This window comes from Copadichromis virginalis, linkage group LG18 (assembly GCF_057382275.1).
Source record: "Copadichromis virginalis isolate Kocher_CV1m ecotype Utaka linkage group LG18, C_Virginalis_male_GT1.1, whole genome shotgun sequence".
In the NCBI taxonomy this organism is placed as follows: Eukaryota; Metazoa; Chordata; class Actinopteri; order Cichliformes; family Cichlidae; genus Copadichromis; species Copadichromis virginalis.
This window is the reverse complement of record NC_140635.1, coordinates 24,430,060-24,452,028: the sequence shown is the minus strand read 5'-3', so window position 1 is coordinate 24,452,028 and position 21,969 is coordinate 24,430,060. Positions and strand designations below refer to the sequence as shown.

The window sequence follows — 21,969 nt, the reverse complement described above, 5'->3', positions numbered from 1 at the left end:
GCTCAGCTAAGTGACCGAGCCAGCAGCAGTGCGTCAAATTCACACAGACTTTGATGCAGTTTCTTTACTGCTGGGGTTGTGAATCTGCCACAGCTGCCCCAGAAAGCTTTATGTATGGCATTGCCAAGGCCGTGTCTGTGTGTGGACACATGTGTCCATATGTCTGCGAGAGAGGGGTGAATAGGTTCTGCATAGCTGTCCATAAAGGGGTGCTCAATCACTGTGGCACTAATGGTCTTCCCTTAGGGCGCCATGGATTTTTAAGGTGTTGCGACAGGCATGGAAGAAGCATAGCAGCTTAGAAGCAGACAGCATCCTCTGCATCTTAGAGTTTCATAATGCTGGAAAGTAGATCAGTTTCAGTTCCTAAGTCACCCGTGATTCTGTTTAATATTAAGGTGAAAGAGCAGAGCACATTAATGTGAACCGAGCAGGAAGATGTAGGAGATAGAACATGATTCATTAGGGAACGTGGTTCCAGACAGCGTCTCTGTAAAGTTAACTCTGTAAAGAGTTAACACACTGATGGAACAAAGAAGGAGAGCGAGTGGGAATCCATCAAGAGCAATGCATCAGAGATGGAGTAAAAAAAAAGTGGGAAAAGGAAAAAGGCAGCCATTAACTTTCACGGTACATGTGTCATTGTATCTGTGAGAGAGTGTTTGTGACAGTGAGCATGTGCAATAGTATGCAGCTATGTCCGGAGTTTTGCAACCTGTGCTTTTTCTGCTTGCTGAGCTTGCATTGCAATGCCACACGCTAAACGCCATTACAAACTGATAGGGTGTCAGTTCTGCTAGTCTCCCTGGATTTAGTGGCACTGGAAGGCAGAAAGAGGGTAGCAGAGACAAATGGGTGAGGCAGCGGGAATGAGAGCTGAGAGAGAATTTAAGGAGAGTGTAGCAAATACAGGAAAGCTGTTGAAAACAGCTGTGTGAAGAGACAGGACAGCAAGAGGGTCAAACCTACAAAGGGTGACTGCGATAGAGTGGTAACGTCTCTTTCTGCTGAAGCCTAATAAGTCCAGAGGTGTCATCAGCTGGAGGAGTTTAAAATCCCAGTCCACTGTCTCTGTCTGTATTTTGACATCATGTTAGGAGCCAGACGGTACAGTTTATGTCTGGCTCTGGCATCTTCATCTACCCAGGGATTCCCTCAGTAGGAATGAATGTCAGCAATGTAGAGAGGATGGTAGTTTGTTTAATCTAGTGGGTACAGCTGTTGCTATGAAGAGATGCTGTATGTTATAAATGTGTGTTTGGGATTGTGTGTGAGTGCTGGTTTTGTACGCTGTGGTGCCCAGATGTCCTCCCAGGAGTGGAAAGTGGAAGAAGTGACCATTTTGTGATTCATTTTCAGACGTCACGAGAATGATGCAAAGTTGCAGTAATTTGGAGTGACAGGCAAGGTTCACATTTGGGCCTCGAACAAAAAGGCAAAGCAGGGTTGAGCAGAACAAAATCACGAGACACAAGTTTGTTTGCCTGCTCCAAAGCTTTACATTATTTCCTGATAGACTTCTGTGGCGCTGCGTGGTGAATTTGACACTAAAGAATAATTAATAGATATTTTAACTGTTTTTCTTTTTTTCTTGAAGCCAACCCATTGACATTCCTTCAGAGGGAAAAACAGACACCTCAATATGTCAGGAGGAAGCTGCTGAATTTCTTGTTCAGTAACTGAAACAGACACGTGAACTTTCAGTTCACTGCTCATTGTGTTTAAACGAATGCATCTGTTTGACTGAAGTTGAGTCTGACTTTATTGCATGTCATAACCCTTTTGCACTAAATGAATGAGAATGTCTTAAATTGGCATTTTGGCAAATAGGCTAATTTGTTTTCTTGCAGATGAAGTAAATTAAGATTGAAAACGCCCCTGATAGAAAATTACAGCGAGCAGCCTGCATAGTTAGAAAAGAAAAGAAAAAAACTATTGAACTAACCAGCTGCTGATTACACTCCTTATATTAAACAGACAGATATAAGTGGTGTTTGTGGCAAGGCAGGTGAGTAAGTAGATTTCCAAAGAATATAATAATACGATAATACATATGATTTCTTCTGCTGTCGCTGTCTAAAGGTGGCTGTGACTCTCAGGCTAGACATTCATGAATGAACCGATAATCAGGAAGCTATTAGCCGTTATCCTTTGTAAACTTCTGCGTCGTTTCTTTAAAAGTCCTTGATTAACTGCCAAGCAAGTGCACACTCACAGTAAACACCGCCGCATTGAAGACTATGCTGAAGACTCGGGACAACTCGGTTTCTGTTAATCACAGTTTTATATTTAAACACAGCGCTCAGGGTTCTTGGCGTAATTTTTGTGGAAAAGCCCACAGACGTTTCTAGTCTGTTCTCAGAGGGTGGTGCAGTATGAGTGAGAGGTTCCTCGGCAGTTTCCTTTCCCTGTGTGTGAGCTGTCCCTGCATGCGTGTGTCTGTGTGAGTGACTTCAAAGCCTGTCTGCCCAGTCAGAGCTTGCTGGTCAGTTTCAAATGAAACGCAGTCCGTGAGACAGGCCGACACACTCGCACGCACTCGCACACACAGTGCACGCCTCTAATACAATGTTACATACTTACAGACACACACACCTCCCCCGAGCTTCCAGGTGGCTGCAGCTTGTTAGTGGTACAGCAGGAGAAGCCAGATGAAGCCAGCCCACACCAGCTGCACTGCCCTCTACCTGCCTTCTTATCTCATTCTTTCCCAACTTTTCTCCTCGCTGTTAGTGGAATTTCAGATTTCTATAGTTTTTTCTCTTTGTGTCATATCTTAAAGACGACTTTGCCGATCGTCTTTTTTTAGCTTTTTGTTCTTCGTTTTTTTTTCTAGTCTCTCTTCTGATCCTCCCTATCCTATCCTACCTTTGCATATTCCTTCCATATTAAAGCTAATCAAACCCCTAATTTAAACTTGTAAAAGTAAATTGATATCTCCTACCACAATAGTGGCGGTGCACAAACACGTACTATCTTGTGACATTATAGATCAAATGATTAATTGACCAAGAAAACAATAATCATGGAGTTATTAGAAAAAAACCTGCCTTCTTTTGCATGTGTGTGTATTTGGCACGTGCGTAGCTCTACGTCAGCTGCTGTCCACTCCATACCTGCTTAACTCTGACTGCATGAAGGGATGAGTGCAGTCTTAAAGGAGCCAGTAGCAGGAGAAGAGGAAGATGGAGGGAGGGAAAGTAAACAACAGATGGTGGAAGCATGTTGCTGCTACTCGCAGCAGTATGCCAGCCCACCACCAGCTTCTTGTGAGGTTACTATGCAACGGTGACCGTGACGATATGGAGGTCAGAGGTCAAGTGCCTCCTTGATGACGGCCCCGTAATGCCACGCGCCGTGCCAGACTGAACCAGCTGAGACACATGTATAAAGACGCTGAGAGAGCGTACGAATTTGTTTTCCTTGGCTGAGGTTTGGCGGTGATGACTGTTGAAATCTTCCATGCAGCGTCCACCCTTGACCCACCTGCCAGCAGTGATGACACACACTGAGGCAGCTGTCTGTGCTCTGTCCGTGTGTGTGTGTGTGTGTGTGTGTGTGTGTCCGAGCGCTGAGTCGTTTCATGCTGAGGAGTGAACTGAGTAGTGGCATACATTGGCTGGTGTGGCTGGTAGGTGCCATGACCTTCACGGAGAGGGGAAAAAGAAAGAGAGCAAGAGAGAGAACTGGAAAATGCACGTGGTCAAAATGAGACGCTTGTATTCGTGCTGTGGAATATCTTTATTCCACAGCACGGACCAGCAAGGACCAGCTTTAGGGCTCGGGTGTGAGGACTTTGGGGGAAAATGACGACGACATTTGAACTGATCCTGTGTGGAGTTAAAAGGTTTGAATTAGGGTTGGGGTGAGGCATTTCAGCTGTGATGGCTGAGGGTAAGCCCTGTCCACAGACTATGAGTTTTTCACCATTGTTTTTAGTTATACCTTACTTTTTTTGCTATTGTTAACCTTTATTTTGCCATTCAGTCCCCAATCTTAATCTACAGTACAAAAAAAAAAACAGAGTTTGAGAAGCTTTTGTAAAAATGTACTTTATTGCAATATTTTTTAACTCAATGTTATTTTTTTTTCGGCTTAAGTAACTAGTTTGAATAAAAAAATGAGACAATAGACCCTATTTAGAAATTTTGATACAGTAGCAGAGCAGCTTCTCATGTAAACTGTAAATAGCAGTTTGTATTGTCAATAGCAGAACGAGGTTAGATCTTCGGTAGCTGCCTTTTGTGCTTTCGCATTTTTTTGTAACACAGTGCAGTGTTGACAGGTAAATAAGGTGTGAATCACTCATATTGAAGTGTGAGACACTCTTACCAGAAGAAGCGTCAGTAAATTTAACACACACACACACAGACAGTCACTTTGTGGCTTATTCAGGATGAGGTAAATACAAGCAGCAGACATGCAGGGAGCTGTGTGATTCACTTCCCTGTTTGCATGAAGTGTGGCTGTTTTCCTGTGAACAGGAAGCTGAAGCTGTCGTTCCAGGAAGAGATCATTACGTTGGTTGAAGTGCACCGACCCTGCCTGTGTGCGTGTGACAACGAGAAATCGTGTCTTTGTAGCAGCTTCGGAGCCTGAAATAAGGGTTTCAATTTGTTTACTGCAACAACTTTAAAAAATAATTACTAAAATAAACAAGTTAATATTTTGTCTATTTAGATGTCCAAGTTCCAATTTATTTAGATGTGCGTAAATCAAATAGAAATATCACAGGAATGTTATAATGAGGTGACCAGAGTGAGAGAAATTAATGCTTTGGATTCCCAAAGTGGAAGTGAAATAACAAGAAACTAACTAAAAACTAAACTAAAACTTAAAGCGTCTACAGTGGAAACTGATTTTTACCAATGAAAACGAAAACTGTTTCCTAAAAATGAAAGTATTAACTGTGGTTACAGCTCGCTCTTGTTTTACGTGTCACACACACGAGCGTCAAAGACAGAACTAGAGCCATGTTTCATCATATTTTACCAAACGCCTCGGCATGCAGACTAGCTGAAGTTTTCAACTCCGTCACACAGAGGATTGGAGATAAATTATTACCTTGTGCGTTCCGTTTGCCTGCTGTTGATATTTTTGCAAACTCAGGCAATACCCATTAAATTTGCATTAACAAAATGAGAGTGTGGTAGGTTCAAATCTGGGCTATGTTGCACAACTGGGCAATGTTTGCAAAGTAACATACCTGTGCTGGCACAGGCGCATGACTTTCTTGGTAGGATGCATGATGAGTCAGAGGAAATACATGGGTATTTGTGCCAGTAATTGTCCTGTTCATTGTGTATTTCTCTGAAATCAAAGCCACACAAAATCTGTGAAACAATAAGTTTTGACACCCGTTGCTATCACTGTGCTTCTCTTTCAGCTCCTCTACATTTTCTTTCTTTTTTTGATATCTGCTATCTCTGTTTTTATTTACGTGTTTTTCCTCTTGTGCTTCTCTCAACAGGAGTGACAGCGACTCTGTGTTTCTGAAGAAATCTGTGGCATGAAACCAGATCACACAGGTCTCTCGTACACCTTCATCTCCCTTTACCACTCTCCAGTTAGAAACACACTCCTCAGCTTCACTGCATTGATGAGGTAACGTCAGGCTCCGTGCAAGAACCCACCTGCAGCGGCGACTCCTTCCCCTCTTCCTTCCTCTTCCTTCTGTCAGTCATTGCACCGCAGCCATGGGCCAAAAGATCTCTGGCAGCATTAAATCAGTAGATGGTCGCGGGGAAAGCGGTGGCTCCCCATCCTACCGACCCCTGACTCATCGTCGGCAGCACCCTGAGCTAAGGGGCCCGGATTTCTTCAAACCTCCCAGGCTGGATCTCCTACTGGACATGCCGTGCGCTGGACTGGAGACTCAACTCCGTCACGCGTGGAACGCCGATGACCGGTCGCTTAACATCTTCATCAAAGAGGACGACAAGTTAACTTTTCATCGCCACCCTGTCGCTCAGAGCACGGACTGCATCCGGGGGCGGGTTGGATACACGAGGGGACTCCATGTATGGAAGATCAACTGGCCTGTCCGGCAGCGAGGCACCCACGCTGTGGTCGGAGTAGCAACCTCCGAAGCTCCTTTACATTCTGTTGGCTACACAGCGTTAGTGGGGTCAGACTGCGAGTCCTGGGGCTGGGATCTGGGACGTAATAGGCTCTACCACGACAGTAAGAACAGGGCGCACAGCTCGCTGCCCTCTTACCCTTGTTTCCTGGAGCCGGAGGAGTCGTTCACCCTTCCGGACTCTCTGCTAGTGATACTGGACATGGACGAAGGGACCTTAAGTTTTATGGTGGATGGACAGTATCTAGGAGTGGCATTTAGAGGACTGAAAGGAAAGAAACTGTATCCCATCGTCAGTGCCGTGTGGGGACATTGTGAGATATCCATGAAGTACATCAACGGCCTGGATCGTAAGTAACCGCTTTTTGGTGACTATTTACACATTATGAACATAATCCAGCAGTAATAGTAGTAGTGGAGACTACTCAGAGTTCATATTCACATTCCTTAGATCAGCGGTCCCCAACCTTTTTTGCGCCATGGACCGGTTTATGCCCGACAATATTTTCACGGACCGGCCTTTAAGGTGTCGCGGATAAATGCAACAAAATAAAACTAGTACCGGTACTGAAAAAAGATTTATTCGTAACACACGTGAAAAGACCCAGGAAAACTGAGTTAACGATCAAAACGATAACAAAATAACGCTCAACTCTCGCGGCCCGGTACCAAACGACTCACGGACCGGTACCGGTCCGAGGCCCAGGGGTTGGGGACCGCTGCCTTAGATGACCTACCTACAAAAAATGCGTGATATTAAAAAAAAAGGAAACCACTGAACTAAACTAATGTGGCGGTGTCGTAATACCTTCATGGTGTTGTAAGAATTTCAGTTTGTTGTGTCACTCTTCTGAGATTGCACATCTGACACACTTTCTTTGGCAGCAAACAGGGTGAAAATTAGTTTGAGTACCACTGGAAGGAGTCCACGTGTTCTGCAACATTCATTATTCAGTACTCAGTACTGAAAGCATTAGTGTCTCAGCGATTTGAGTGTGCAATTTCTAGTGTTTTTTTTCTTCTTCTTTTTAAATTGAAGTGCTTTCGTTAGCGATGCTTGAAGCCGGAGAGGAGTCTTGAGTTATTTCAGAAAGACAGAGAAGGTGTTTTTTAACAAAGCAATCAGATGTTAGTGATGGATGCGTTGGGTTGATTTTGTTATATTTTTCAGTGATTTGGCTTTTTTCCGGCTGTAGAAGTGTATCATGAGCTAACGGTGTTTCAAATTGCTGTGGCAGAGCAGACATGTGGCGCACACATGAAGTAAAAGAGTAGTTTAAAATACTCTTTTGCAGGTTTTTTGGTTTTGATTGGGTAAACAGATTGCTTGTGATTGTTTTCTTTGATCTCTGAACTCTCTCCCACTGTCTGCATGTGCACGCCAAAAGAGAAGAGACAGGCTCCCCCGTCACAGTCTAAACAGTAACGCTTTGAACGTCTCGTTAAAAGCTCACTTAGACTCACATCACGGACACTTACACGTATGAACACACACCTGCCAGGAAGGGAAAGGGTGTGTTGTGACAACAGGCTTATAATCTCCCTCCCTTTTAGTTCGCTGAGCCCTGTGGGTTTTATTTGATTTCACAACAGGGTGTGCTTTTGTGTGTAACCCCAACAGCAATCTCAAGGCTCAAAGGAAAACCCGTCGCTCTCTGTAGTTTGTTACATCTCATTTCTCTTTGCCCAATCATCTCAAATTTCTGTTTGAATTTTTTTTCTCTCTCAAAACTTCTCTGCTCTCCAGGGACGCCATGACACCAAGAGCCCATTTTCTTCTCTAAAAAAAAATAACAGGCGTAATTCCAGCTTTAAATTGGTCTTTATTATACAGCCATGCATTCAGAATTTCCCAAACAAAGTAAATGAAATCTCATGTGAATGTGTGCGCAAACACACGGAAACAAAAGCGTGTTTGAGAGAGGCCTAAGGTAGGGGAAGTCCGCTCGGACTACCAAATCCGTAACAATTCATTCGGTTTCTGATTCCATTCATTTGTTGCTGAGACGTCGTTTTGGGTTATTAGCGCTCCAGGCGTCGCTCTGAATTCCAAACAAAGACAGCAGTGAGTGATATTTCAAGGGTTTAGTGAAAAGGTGAAGTAAATAGCCTAAAGCAGGGTCTCTTTGACGCAGGGCAGGCTGTGATTACAGTCTGTGCGGCAGCTTCTTTCAGTATCAGTTTTGGATTGAATCGGCTCGTCTGCCCTGCAGATGACTCGAGTAGAGAGAATGAAGTCATAATTGCTGTCTGCCTGTGAGTAAAGGAGTGTCTGTGTGCACAGCAAACCATGATTGTGTGGTCAGCCGAAGAACAGACGTTGTTTCACCTTTTTGTTTTCTTTTTTTCACGGTAATCGCTCGGTAGTGACTGTATCTAATGAGCCGACCTATGAGAAGTCACCGTTGGGTTGTTTGTAAATTATTGTTGGAGGAAGAAACAACGCGATTGCCGGGTATTAAAAAGAGATTTGTTGGTGCGCCGTCTTCACATCACCCTGTTTGCTTTCTCATCACTCCGGCTCGGGCCCCTGTTGCTCTGTGATCGTCATTTTGCTCCACCTGAGATCATTACTCCCATTCCTGCAGTGACACACCGGAGAGCGATGAAGCCAGCAGCACTTCAGGCTCATGGCAGTTTTTGTAAGATTGCACAAAGTGACCAGAAATGGATATGAACTTAAGTCTGCATTGTCCTGCACATGTGAGCCCTCTTCCTTCAGAGGCTTCCTCCATAAACATGTGAACTGATCTGTTTGCCAGTTAGAGTATATTTAACTTAATAGATGCTATGTTGCATAAACTACATATGCAGCTAATTTCTTTGCAACCTTAAAGGACTCTCCTTCTTCTCCTTGGTTCTTTTTCTTCCGCTCATAGTTTTCTCTTGTCCTGTGTCTATAATTGTGCCAATTAGTGGCACTTTGATTAGCTAAAATGGGACCTTTAGCCCTGATATGTGCCATTTTCTCTCCTGTCTTTGTACTCCAGTGCATATTATGCAGAATGCCGCTGCAAAATCTGGCAGTTTAACAGCTAATTTACAAACCACCCAGAGTATAATTCCTTTTTTTCTCTGAATAATTAAATGCAGTTTCTGGGCACATATTGCTGTTATCAGCTTATAAATGCAATTTCAGGGGATGGTTTTCACTACAGTTACTTGTCCAGAATTTCTTTCCTGCCGGTGAAGCCAATGTCTGCGTGGTTTTCTCACGTGGCTGAATAGTTCCCCCGTCCAACAGCTGTCATATGATTTATCCATACAGACAATTAAGCCGACCAGTCATTGTTGCATCATGGGCTGAGAGGGAAGCAAAGGGGAAAACAGTTGAAAAGGTTGGGGGGGGAAAAGCAGATAAGGTGGGAGAGAGAGTGACGGAATGGAAGAAAACCCAAGAGAGACGGTTACAGCTGAGAGAATTGGTAAAAGCAGGATAACATCTGCAAGTCGCAGCGAGCATACTGAAGTTTTATCAGGAGAAGGGTGGAAGCAGAGCACAAAGGCAGCGAGAGAGAAGGGTTTGCACAGTAAGGGATGTGTGACAGGCGCACAGCTGATCAGCTCTCTGAGCTGAAAAAGCTGGTGTTGTTGGTATTGCAATACAAACCACAAAAGGCCACAAAAAACACATTAAAAATGATGAAAAATGAATCTTAAAATATTTAAATGCTGAATTTTTCTTTTTGCAGCACTTCACAGACACAGGCACTACCACAGGGTTTTCTCTGCCATTAATTTATACTTCACAGTCAAAATCACAACTGCCGGCTTATTCAGGATTATTCACATTCCAGCAGATCTGTCGACGTGAAGTGACCCGGTTTCTTTTTCCTGTAAGCCAGCTGAGAGCTGACACCCTGACCTCCCTCCCTCTCTCCTACTGTTTAGTCTGCATCACATGAGCTTACACACTCCAGGTCAGACCTAAACCAGCTGCAGCCACCTACTCACTAGAACTTCACACAGCGGTCTTAGTTGTGTCTGGGTTGTTTACATGAAGATCATGGCACCCTAAGATCCCCAGAAAGCGCACTGTCTGTCAGTAGGAATGCTTTAAATGATGTCTGGTTTTTTCAGGTTCATAAATGATCAGGAATTCACTCTTTAGTAGAAAGTATTTAACCTTTCCAGAGCTTTTATAGTAATGATTGCAGTTTTTGTTCAAGTGCTGGTTTATCAGATCAAAACAAAGTCGGCACAAACTCCGTTGCCCTCCTTTGTGATATTAAGCCATGCACATTTGGATTTCTTAGATCTGCTGCGGTTTTGAGGCGTTCTCGTCTCAGATTTCTGCAGGCGCTAAAATACGGTGAGGGTTTTTTAAAATTGTGTGTTGGTAAAAGGACGGAAATGTTTATTTTTGAAAACAGAAAAGCAACTCGTCCTCAAGGAAGTGACTACTTTCTATTGAAGTAGTTTTAAAGATCACTGTGAATTCAAGCATTGTGGCATGTGGGAAATTTAAAGGTGGGTGTCATAAAACCACACCATATAAAATTAAACCCAGCATTTTTAATTTGGGTACTTTAGCGCTCGTTAATTTCCTTATTATTTGGCTTTTGCATGTCAATTTCACTCCAGGATGGATGAACGGGATGCCAGTATCTGAACCATTAGCTTTCATGTTAGGAGCAGTGACTCAGCTTCCTGAGCTAGTGCGTGGAGTTTCGCACCAACTGCTGGCTGTGATATGTGGGTCACTGGGTTGGTGATTTAGCTTAACTTGGCTGCCAGCCTTAGGCTTGCATCCTGCTCTTTATGGTTCCCTGATATGTCTCCCTGTGCTTTTTACTGTCACATTTGCATGCATCACTGGTTTGTTTTTCTCTGTCTTGTTCGTTCGTTTCCCCCGAAGTGTTTGCTCCTTTGCACATTTAGCTATAAGCAGCTTCTTTGAAGCCCACACAAAGTGGGGAGGGGGGGGGAAAGAAGAAAAGTTATACTTTGTGCTTTTCTTTAAACAACCCGACACTGATTTTGAATTTCTTCCAAATATTTTGATCATCCATAATTGAGAGAGCACTTTGTTTTTGCACCTGCTCTGCTAAATGTGCAATTTTTTTTTCGTGGCTAATTTGTAGTGCCTACGCAGTAGCTTAATAGCTTGTGCAAATTGTCTCAGAAGAAGCTACGTCAACAACTGTTCTGCCTAAATTAAATGTCCTCGGTGGCCGAATGCCTCTGATATGTTCTGGGACTCTGCCTTTCTTGATATATAATATTAAGAACACCTCTGATTGGTCGCTCTGACACTGCAAAACAAGATTAAATGACACAGAAAAAGCTCAAATGGAGGTTTGAAAGTGCCTCATGTTTCTTTTTCCATCCTCTGCTTTGAGATCTAAACACCCTCGGCTGCAGCGGGGAACGGTGGTGTCATCTCAGTGTGCTCACAATCAAATATTTAACAGCAGAGATGAGCAGTGAAGAAGAGAAGAAAGAGGCATAGAAAACATAAAAAAATAAAACTGAGATAGACAAAGTAAAGAATTGGAGAGGAGCGGAGGGGAAACCAGCGACATGCGAGAGATAAAAGGCAAACAGAGAACATGAACTAAACAGAGCCTAAAAAGTGAGGATGGTGATTTTATTATGCTCTCTAGTGTCAAAGCTTTAAGAAAAAAGAGGAACTAAAAAGCAACAATAGTGAGGAAGGAGAAAAAGAGAACAGAATAGAGAGAACTGAACAGATAAATATAGCTAAAAACAAGTGCATGGAAAGTGCGATGGAGGCAGCTCTGAAATGTGGGAATAATCACAGATTGGCAGCTAGAATGAGGACTGACAGAGACAGGCTGATAAAAGGCAAAGAAGGGAAGGAGCGCTATTAGAGATGAAGAAGACGGGAGGTGTGCAGAGCGAACGAGGGCCAAATTGAAAGTCATGTCGAGCCACTGGTGTCGGTTCTGGTCACATAAACTGATAGATGATGTGGGAATCATGGAGCAGCGCTGAAACCGGGTGCTAATGAAGAGCTCCAGGGCAAACGTCGGTCTGATTAGTAAAAGGACAAGTGCTGGAATATGAATCAGTGTTTTCGACATACTCAAACACAATCTAATGCATATAACGAGATTTTAGATTTTTAATCTTAATCCGTGTGAATATTTAAAATATTTAGTTAAAATAATCAGTGTACAGCTGTTTATCAGTGTACTTAGCTTATCTCAAGAGCTGTTCCTGGGCCTAAAAATGCAATAATCTATGATCTCACAGCAATAATCACTGGCTGGCTTTTATGCAGCTTCATTCAAAGAGCTTTAGAGAGAAACTGGGGTAACCTTTTCCAGGCTTAAGCTTGTCGACTTAAAATAGCTAATGACCTTACCGTGGCTAACAGCTCAACTGCTGTCGAGTGGTGCCTTTGCCCGAGTCGATTATACAACTTTAATTGAGAATCCCAAGTCCAGCATCAGTGTTTCAGTTACAGCGATGACCTGGTTCAGCTTCTAAACTTCTCAAAATAAGTGGACTATTTAAGCAGATCAGCTGCACTGCAAATTAATTGCCTACTTGTAAAACCAGATTAACTCGAGTTGTTTTTTTTTAGATGGTTTCAGACTCGTATGACTGCGTGTCTGCTGAACTGTGCTGCGTGTCTGCAGCAAGTATGTGTCTCCTGACTGTTTTCTGTTCCCACTTTCTTTCTTCGGCTGCTTTTTTTCCTCCTTTCTGTTTATTTCTTTTCTCTTTCATTGATTCCATCACATTAATGGGCTCATATCGATCTACACCCCCAAGACCAGAGCCGTGCACACCTGCTCTTACTAATGTAAGAGCTGCTTGACATTAATTTTGTGTAACTTAGTGCCGGAGAAAAAGGTCAATAACGGGCAAAGAGGTATTTTAAATTCAACACAGGATGAAGTGTTACATGTGTACTTTTCACCTTGTCCACAACATTGGTGGCATTTTGCAACTTTAAAAGCACAATTATAGCTTTCCTATAGCTAACTAATGGCAAACACAGTCTGAAGTAGTCTACAGCGAGGAGAAAAAAAGTCTCAAATGCTGAATGCTTCCCTGTGAATCTGTGAATAGTGACATAGCCAAGGGAGCCGGCGCATTAACATTTCCCCACTGTACCACCAGTATGCGTGTTAAAAGTTCTGCTATCAGTTGTGTTGGTTTTTGTGTAAAACAGAAATGGCCCTCATGCTGAGAGAAGATGAGAGACAGACTGAATTACTGCAGAAAGAAATCACTGTGATTTCACACCTGATTATCTCCCCATTTATCCTGCCTCTCTGTCAGGACTGATCCATTTCCCCGTCTGTCCCGTCCTGAGCTTTTGTGTGTGTTTCGTAAGGCTTTTTTCCCCCGGCATGGGATACAGAACGCTGCAGGCTTCATTAAGTGATGGCATTTTGTCATTCACACAGGGGGTCACTTTTAACTTAACGGTTCTTACATCTTCATCCAGACATACCCGAAACAATGATGGAGAGAGCCACGGTGTGCATGGTCACTAAAAGCAGGTGTGCACGGCCCACACGAACAACCCCAGAGAGACAGCTTTGTTATTTTGTACATGTTCAGACTTGGTGAAGCTACATGACGGCCTTTCGAGTTCTTATAAGAAGGCGACCCGGGCGCTCATTCGGACATGGAGCCAACATACAGTAAGATGCCATCCTTTAATGGAAAGGGGATAGAACTGTAGAAAGACACAAGTCCTCGTCAATTAACTTTTAAAAGTCTTTTAAGCCAGGGAAAGGGCTTTAGGTGAATCAGTTTTGCTTTGCAGCCTCTTATGCAGCGCAGCACCAGCCACCAGACAAATTTATGCAAGCATGAGAAGCTTAGAAGCCAAAATTAGTTTTGAAAGCTCAGCAGTTGCCTTTTACAAACCCATAAATCCCATGTTTAACGCTGCCACAGACAAAACTATGACTGTGAGCCACACTTTTCCCAGACACTGGAGCCTTGTTTGGGTGACATAGAAGAAGAATATTACCTTAGACTGTTGCCTTTACTTGTAGGTAAATGCACAAAACTATTTGGGTGCGTGTGTAATCTTTCCACTTTAATAGAAAATAAATAAATAAAATAAACCAGAGGAATGATTTTGATAGTGTTCAGGCTCTGATGACTCAGAACAGCATTGTTTTCATTTATTAAATCTGCCACCAACACACACAAACGCACACACAGTGAGGCCCACAGGTCCGATGTTATTAACAGGGCGATCCAATCACTCCCCGGCTTTGTAACGAAGGAGAGCAGTAATGAATGAGAGCAAGATAATCCTCCACAATCTTCGTCTCCTTCATTCTTTGTTCAGGAAGCTGTAGGCACAGCCGCTAATCAACACTTCAATTTGGCCTCCTGACATTACCAATTTACTGACAGGCTGGATTCCTTTTGTGCGCTCTCAGGGATTCAGTTCTATTTAAATGTCTCTCGGCCCTCTCTCGGTGTCTTTTCGGCATTTTCCTCCCCGATGAATGAAACTCCCTCAGCTTATTCAACTGTTTATCAGTTCATTTCCTCGACTTATTTTTTGCGGCACTGCAGAACAACTGCTGTTGCGCTCCAAGCTATTAGCCGAGTTAAAGGTACCTGAAGGCACTGATAGTCCGAACGCCGCCATCTCTCTTGTTGATCTGGATGTTTCTGCTCTGCGGTTTCCCTTGTGACATACGAAGAGGAGCTAAAGTCTGTCCATGGACTACGTCCACCTGTTCCTGTTAAAAGCAAGCTGCACTGTTTAGATGACAAAACTTCAGATGTGTCCTGTTTGCACATCTTGTCAGAGCGATGCCATGACTTTGGTCAAGGGGTTTGCATTAGTGTTCAGGAATCCTGGCCTTTAAAACAGCAGAGACGTGATGTAATGGATTAATTTTTATGCCCTTGGAATACCTCCTCTTAATGTTTCTAATCATGGAAAGTTGGCAGCTCTCACTTGGTCTTTAAGCAATTTCCTCATTCACACTCCTGCAGTTTGCCACGTTCACACATGTGCAATCCTCTTTTGTTTGCCACCTAGCAGCTTCACTGGAGCTGTTATGGGTGGAGTGCAGTCCTTAAAGTTGCCTCACTCTCATTTTTCTTTGACTAGCTTGTGACATTACTCATGTTTTCATAATTTCCCTGTCAGGGATTCAGCGTGCATCCACTTAAAAAGCCAGGTCACTCATGGAAACGTAAATAAGCACTTACAGAAAACAGATGTACCGTGGCAATCTGGTCTCCCTAACACTGTTTATAAAAACAGCAGGTCCATAATCAGATTTCCCTCCTGCCCACCACCTGATTCGGAAAGAATTACACACCTATTTTAACTGTTACATTAAATTGAGATACTCCCAGGTCGCATTGGAAGTTCGTTTTTCTCATGTACAAGCTCGTTAGGGAACAAGCTCATTAGAAACCTTGTTATGCCAGGGTTAAACGGCCACAAAACTGAGGCTGGGGAAATTAGTTTTCTCAATTCCTCTCCACGATTTCATAAAGCTAGTTTTGTGTATACAGGACACGTATGAAATCAAGTTACTGCAGAAAACTGACTGTAACATGAGGCCATATTACTGAACTCTAAACTGTTAATTTACCATTGTGATTCGATTTGTCGTTTTCAGAGGTGAATCATCTTATCTTATCTTGCATAAACTCGGAAGCATCACAACTATCCTAGCTCTAGCTAGCCAATAGGCTGTCCTAACCTTTACTTTTCTACCAGTTATCATTAGCTGTTCGAGCCAAACAACGGCACTTTTATTGTATTTACTCAACCAACCAACCATAGTGTTTGCCTCTTAATTTAGAGACTTATGGGAGACCCTAAGTGTATGTTGCAGCTACACAAAATATTATGCTTATCAACTAAGACCTGCTTTAAAGAGGCCAACCATTTTTTTTTTTTTTTGCACCACTATAAAGTGCAGGTAGCCATTGCAGTATTCCCCTGAACAACATGTGTCGCCACTCAGGCAACAGCGTGTAGTGTGACTGATCCATAACATGCTTACTTACATAGAGTACTCTAACAACTCTCATGCTGCTGTTTTGCTTTCATAAAGATGATAAAACATTAAAGCTCGTGCCAGGTTTTTATTTTCCACTCATTATGAGTTAATGTGTTAAATCACCAGCATCTCTTAGAGCAGCACTGATGTTGTAAGTCAAAAGAAACCCAGCTGCAATAATGCACTTCAGTACTTTTGCTTGCGTCAGTTAGGTGTATCAGCACACGTATTTAAAAGCATGTGTATGACTCAGTGCGCAGCTGGTCTGCATTCTTCATTTGTTTTGTGCTTTTTCTGAGCTCACTGAGCTTTCAAACATTGTACACACAAGACTACCATTTGCTAATGTCTACAATTAGTGTCGATTTCACAATGAAATCCAACAACTGTTGTGCTCGATGGTAACCTTGGAGACCAGCAGCGCATGCCTGTCGTGTATAAACTTCGCAGTGGCAGAAATGACTGTTCTCTTTCAAAATAAATACACAACAAAACAAATATACACAGTTGATACGAAGCATCGAGCAGCTCTCGACTAACGCAGGTCACCGGTTGATTAGATGCTTTCACACTCGTAAAATTTACATCATGTTTTCTTTAAGTTGTTTTTTTTTTTTTAGTTTTGTTCAGTTTTTTTAATAAAAGTTGAATGACTGTAATATAATGATGCACTTGCTCAGCTTGATTTCACTGTGCATTGAGTCAATACAAGGTAATTCTTTCAGAGTGTTTTTGCTGATGCCCTGTCTGCCCTCCAGCCGAGCGCCACAGCGGATGTGTTCTTTCATTTCGTGGCATCAGAGATCTCGGGTGATAACATTTTTGCCTGCCCGCCCAAACATATTTTTTCTACTGTAACTCCAGCGAAACACCATAGAAAGTGCGGCATTTGTGGCCGTGTGACCTGTCGTGTTTTAAGTGCTTTGCTTGGGAACGCTGTTGAAATCTGCTGCCAAGCATGCAAAAATTGATGGACACAGAAAAACCTACGGAGTTGTTTTCCCACATGATTCAGACACAGAAAATGTTTCTTTTAAGTGAAGAGCCATATGGGAAAAGTGTATTTGAAACATGTTCATGCTGATATTTCACTGATGAATTGTACCATAGTCTCAAGTTTTTCTACCTGCATATATTACTTGTATGTTAAAATTGAATTACACCAGTTTATTCAGCTCTATCTCTGTTGCTGTTTTCTTTTCATGCGATTTAAAACATTTAAATCTTTATACTGGGACAACGTCTATATTTAATACCATAGATGCTCACCCCTCTGAAAAAAATAGCTGTGGAGCTTCAATTCACGTCTATTTCCCATCTTTTTTTTTTTCTTTCTGACAACCAGTAGATCTCTTGACACTCGCTGCTTTCACTCTTCACTCTCTACTCCTTCTCTTCCTCTGCTGCCCTCTATGTAACTCTCTCCTAATACAGCCCGTGTTTCATCTGTTACTCTTATTTCTTTAGTTATCCATCACTTCCTCTGTGTATCTAATTCACATTGCCCCGTGGTCCCCTCACCCTCAGCTGGGCTCTGTGCCCGGGCGGTTACTGTAGCTCTGCTGGCCGATCCTGCTGTGATCTGGTCCAAGCCCACACTGCTTGCCTGTCCTCCGTCATACGCTTTGACTGCAGAAGTTACATTTGAGGAACAAAATGTTCAGTTGAGGCTGTCAGAGATGTGTAATCCTACTTTAATTAGTGTTGTGTAGAAATAGTTACTTAGTATTTCAGATGCTTGACTAACAATATACCATCAGGAGCTGGTGTGTTAACCGAATGGTAACTTACTCGGTGTAAAACACAGTGTGATGTAATTCTCGGTTCTGTAAATTTATATTTTATGTTCAGTTTATGACTCAACTTCCAAGAAGAACAGATAGTGACAAAAGTTTGTCAGTGCACTCTAATCTTGTGAGTGGGTGTGTGATGGATGGATGTAATGGAGTAAAGATCCACAGCGGAGTGCATCAGAGCAAAAAAATAGCCGAAAAAGTCACCTTGCACTGAATCGTTTTAGAGCATGAAGCGGCACCGTGGGTCGTCTCAGCTCAGCGGTGTTAAGATGACTAGCGTATGACTTGTTTATGAGCCCGAAGCTAGGGGGAAGGTGAGTGAGTAAATGGAGACATGCCAGAAAAATCCTTGAACAGTGTGTGAGAGGCCTGTATGACCTCACATAAACTACAGTTATATGCAGCATTCACTTGGTACTCATCTCTTCCATTACGAGCTCATCTCTTTTATCTAGAAAACACAGCTAGTGTCTTTGTTTTGTTTGTCACGTCATGCACGGATACAAGGCTGCATAAGCACACAGCAGTGCCTCAGCAAAGAGAGGAAAGACAGAACCGCATTAATCAGATCAGTCGGACACTTTTGCATTTACGTGAGCATTTACGTAATTATGACTTATGTGCGTGTTGGTTAGTAACAATTTCTTTTTTGTAGTTGGCAGAGTATTATTTTCAGCTGGGGTCAAATAAGCTCACTGGTTTTGTCTGTCTGTCAGTCTCTTCTAGACTGAGCTAATCACATCTTGAAAGCACCTTTGTATCAGTGAGGAAACAAGAATGGACTTCAGCATCAAGGTCAACAAAAGCTGTGGCTTTTTTTGTAGATTTGCTGAGAAAGACAAAAAAGCTGCAACTTATGCACTTTGTAACATCAAGGTATAGTTTTTTGTTAAAGGGCCAAAGATGTGGTTTACTAGCGCCTCAAGCTTACTAGGTTTCTAGGCCAGGTTAACATGTAAAACTGTGTATCTCAACGACTGTGGTGAGTGCTTTGTGATAATGTTGAAGAAACAATAGAAAAAGAATACGAGAAAATTAGCAGCTTTGATTCAGTTCGCTTTTTTTGTTTGTTTCTTTGTTATCCTGGTGGCTGCAAAAGTTTTAGCAGTTCTGTGAAGCTTTTAAGTGATGGTAGCGACTTCAAAGGACGACGAGTAGTATCAGAAACCTCTAGAAACCTCTTATGAGTCCATTTATCAACCAGACTGTGGGACGTGTGGAGACCGGGGGTGTCAAACTCACTTTTAGTTCATGTGTCACATACAGGCTGATTTTATCTCAAGCACACTGCAGCTTAAGGTCAGTTAAGAAAAAAAAAAAGTCTCAACAATTCGTCTGTTTCTCCACATTCAGTCGCTATAATCACAAAGAACTGATATTGGACGTCAAAGAAACACATTGACCTCACACCTCTGCTTAACTGTCTTACTTCGGTGGGGTATGGCCGGTCATGGGTAACGTCTAAAGATTTAGACCTCAAATTAACACTCTGACCCCTTCTTCATTATTAATGACTTGCAACACCATGCTTTTTGGTGCAAAGTACAGAGAAAGAAGAAAAAAATGATGCCCTGCTTTTCTCAGTTTTCACACTTTTCACCCACCTTTGCAAAGCTAAACGTCTCAAAAATATGGTTTTAGATAGGAACCAAAGGCAGGACACTGAGGCAAGAAATAACAAAAAAACCCCTTCTTAATTAAGCCAGCAAAAAAAGATAAAAACTTAAAGCCTAAACAAGGAGCCTCAACATGATCCTAAACAAAGATCATGAAAATAACTAGAGGGGTATACTACAAAGGCGGCTCAATAAAGCCAGGCTTTCCTACTCCAGTCAGAGATAATGGGCATCACAACAGCAATTATCAGGTTTCTCTGTCAAGTCGGGCTTTCTGTTTCAGTCTCTCTGTCTGCTCGCATGAATGGGGGCGTTTCACACGTCATATGAGTCTTCTTTCACACAAAATGATCCTTATGAGTGCCGCCTACTTCAGTCACAGATGTTATCAGGTAATGATAATAAAATGGGGTTTAAAAAAAAAAATCTATAAAAAACATAAAAAATAATATAGCAACACAGTTACAAGCAAGACAAAAGGTTAATGCTGCCAGAAATCACAGAGTGAGAAAATAAGCAATTGAGTTTGAGTTATTTTAATGCCGATTGGGCTCTCAGTGCTGCTGTTTGTTTCTAATGTGATGGCTGAACAGGTATTCATCGCGCGTGTGTGTTGTTTTTACATGACCAGCTCGCCTAGTCATGTAAAAAGATGGGCACTTTTGTCACACAGACAAGCTCAACATAGATTGCTAACCCATTAATCTTGCTTCACAGTAAACCCCTCTGAAGAGGACGATCTGACTACGGATACGCAGGGGATTAATTGGAGACTTTTAAAGGATTAGGCATATTTGAACAAAATCAAAGGTTCTGAAAAAGATCAAAAGAGATGTACGGGGAAAACCAGCAATCACAGCAAAACAGGAAAAACTCAAATGTGAGATAATTACCACAGAGACAAGACGACTAACATTAAACGTTAGTTAAGGGAGATGCTATGTTAGATGTTAAGGAAACACTGTCGTAGTCATGACCATGTCATTTGAGGTGAGCACTAGCATTTAAGTACACGCTGAGCCTGTCATTGACAGTGAGTCTGTGCAGATATACTAAAGCTGAGTTTGTGACCGGGCTACAGCTTTATCGGACGCCACTCATACCTCTTGCTGCTCGAGCGGAGCACATTCCAGCGCTAAAAGTCAAAGATATTTCAGCTTTTAGCTCACTAGTGCTGCACATTAAATGGGTTGTCAGTTGTTTCATAGCAACAGCAGTGGCCCAGACGAGTGCTCACCTCAAACAGCTATTGGAGCCAGACAAATAAAAGGTGCAGAGGGTTATTTATAGCTCCACGTCATTCACTATATTACTATTAAAGGTGAACGCCTTTCCAATTCTTCTGTTTAATAATTTCACTTGTACTCTTTAACATTTCACAAGCACCTCTTATGTTGAAGTGTGGACTCCTGACCAATAGCGATCTGCTATTACATAACACTGATTGCAGATAAACCTTTCATTCACTAATTGGCAACTATTCCCAAAACACTTTGTTCCCAGCCACGGTTTGTCTTGATAAGGAATTTCACGGCATATTTAGAGCTGATAGTGCTCACCCAACCGTGTGTCAGACTTCATCTTGTGCAACGAAGTCCAATAAAAATCATAACAAGGTATCAAATTCCAGATGAGTTGCAATTTCGTCAGAGATGTCAACACAGAGACTTTGAAGGAGGAACTTTACTGTGTTATCAAATAGAAGATTACTGGCAGCAGTTACACGCTAACAATTTTGTCAGCTCTAAGAACACGGCTGCGGGGTCAGCTGAAAGCTTTTATTGTTGGACCGACTGATTAAAAAAGTCGTGATTTTTGGAAAAATAAAACTTTCCGGCGTTCGTTCGTTTTTTTGAACTTTAGCAAGTGAGTTTGTATGTTAGGGCCCACCATTCATCCTAAAATAACTGGTTTTAATGGGCCTCTGACATCAATGTTCAGAGGTAGCAAGGTGGGTTAGTTTTAAAGCAATCTCTATTAAAAGGAGTTTATGACATTTTGTATTTAAACTCATAAACTCGATCACTGATAGATCACACAGTCTGCCTGGGAAGAGGTGACTGCTGAAAGCATCTGGTGTAACGTTTGGTTCCAGTGAAGCTCTGTAAACACAAATCTCAGCAGCTCATGTCTGGAGACAGCAGACTTCTTGGACCAAATTAATATCACAGCAGCTTTCTGTATCTAATTAAAAGAAGCGGCAGGATGAAAACAAATGCAGCGTCTGAACGCTCACTAATTAATACAGTGTTGAAAATCTTTGCATTGCTTCAAAAATGGCAAAGAAATGAAAAAAACAAAAAAAAAAACAAATTTTTATGAATAGTTGGGTTGGATTTATTTTTTCTTAACAATCTGAACAGTCTGGAGCTCTCCTAATGAAATATTTATCTGAATATGTGCATTTGAAATGGCCTTTTCTGGTCACGCCTGGTGTCTTGGGCAGACAGTGACCTCGCTGCTTACGGCACAAATGACCTCGCACGGCATCATGACTGCGAGCC

General features: G+C 42.3%; 1 protein-coding gene across 12 annotated transcripts in view; it reads left to right on the top strand.

Moving 5' to 3' along the window:
* The window catches only part of LOC146687923 (SPRY domain-containing SOCS box protein 4-like), an 85,092-nt gene that overhangs the window by 40,373 nt on the left and 22,750 nt on the right, over positions 1-21,969 (top strand). For all 12 annotated transcript variants that reach the window (XM_085437918.1, XM_085437910.1, XM_085437917.1 and 9 more), the window contains one exon: positions 5,471-6,429. In XM_085437918.1, coding sequence (XP_085294044.1) covers positions 5,697-6,429 — 733 coding nt within the window. In that variant the 5' untranslated portion in view covers positions 5,471-5,696. The remainder of the gene's footprint in view (positions 1-5,470; positions 6,430-21,969) is intronic.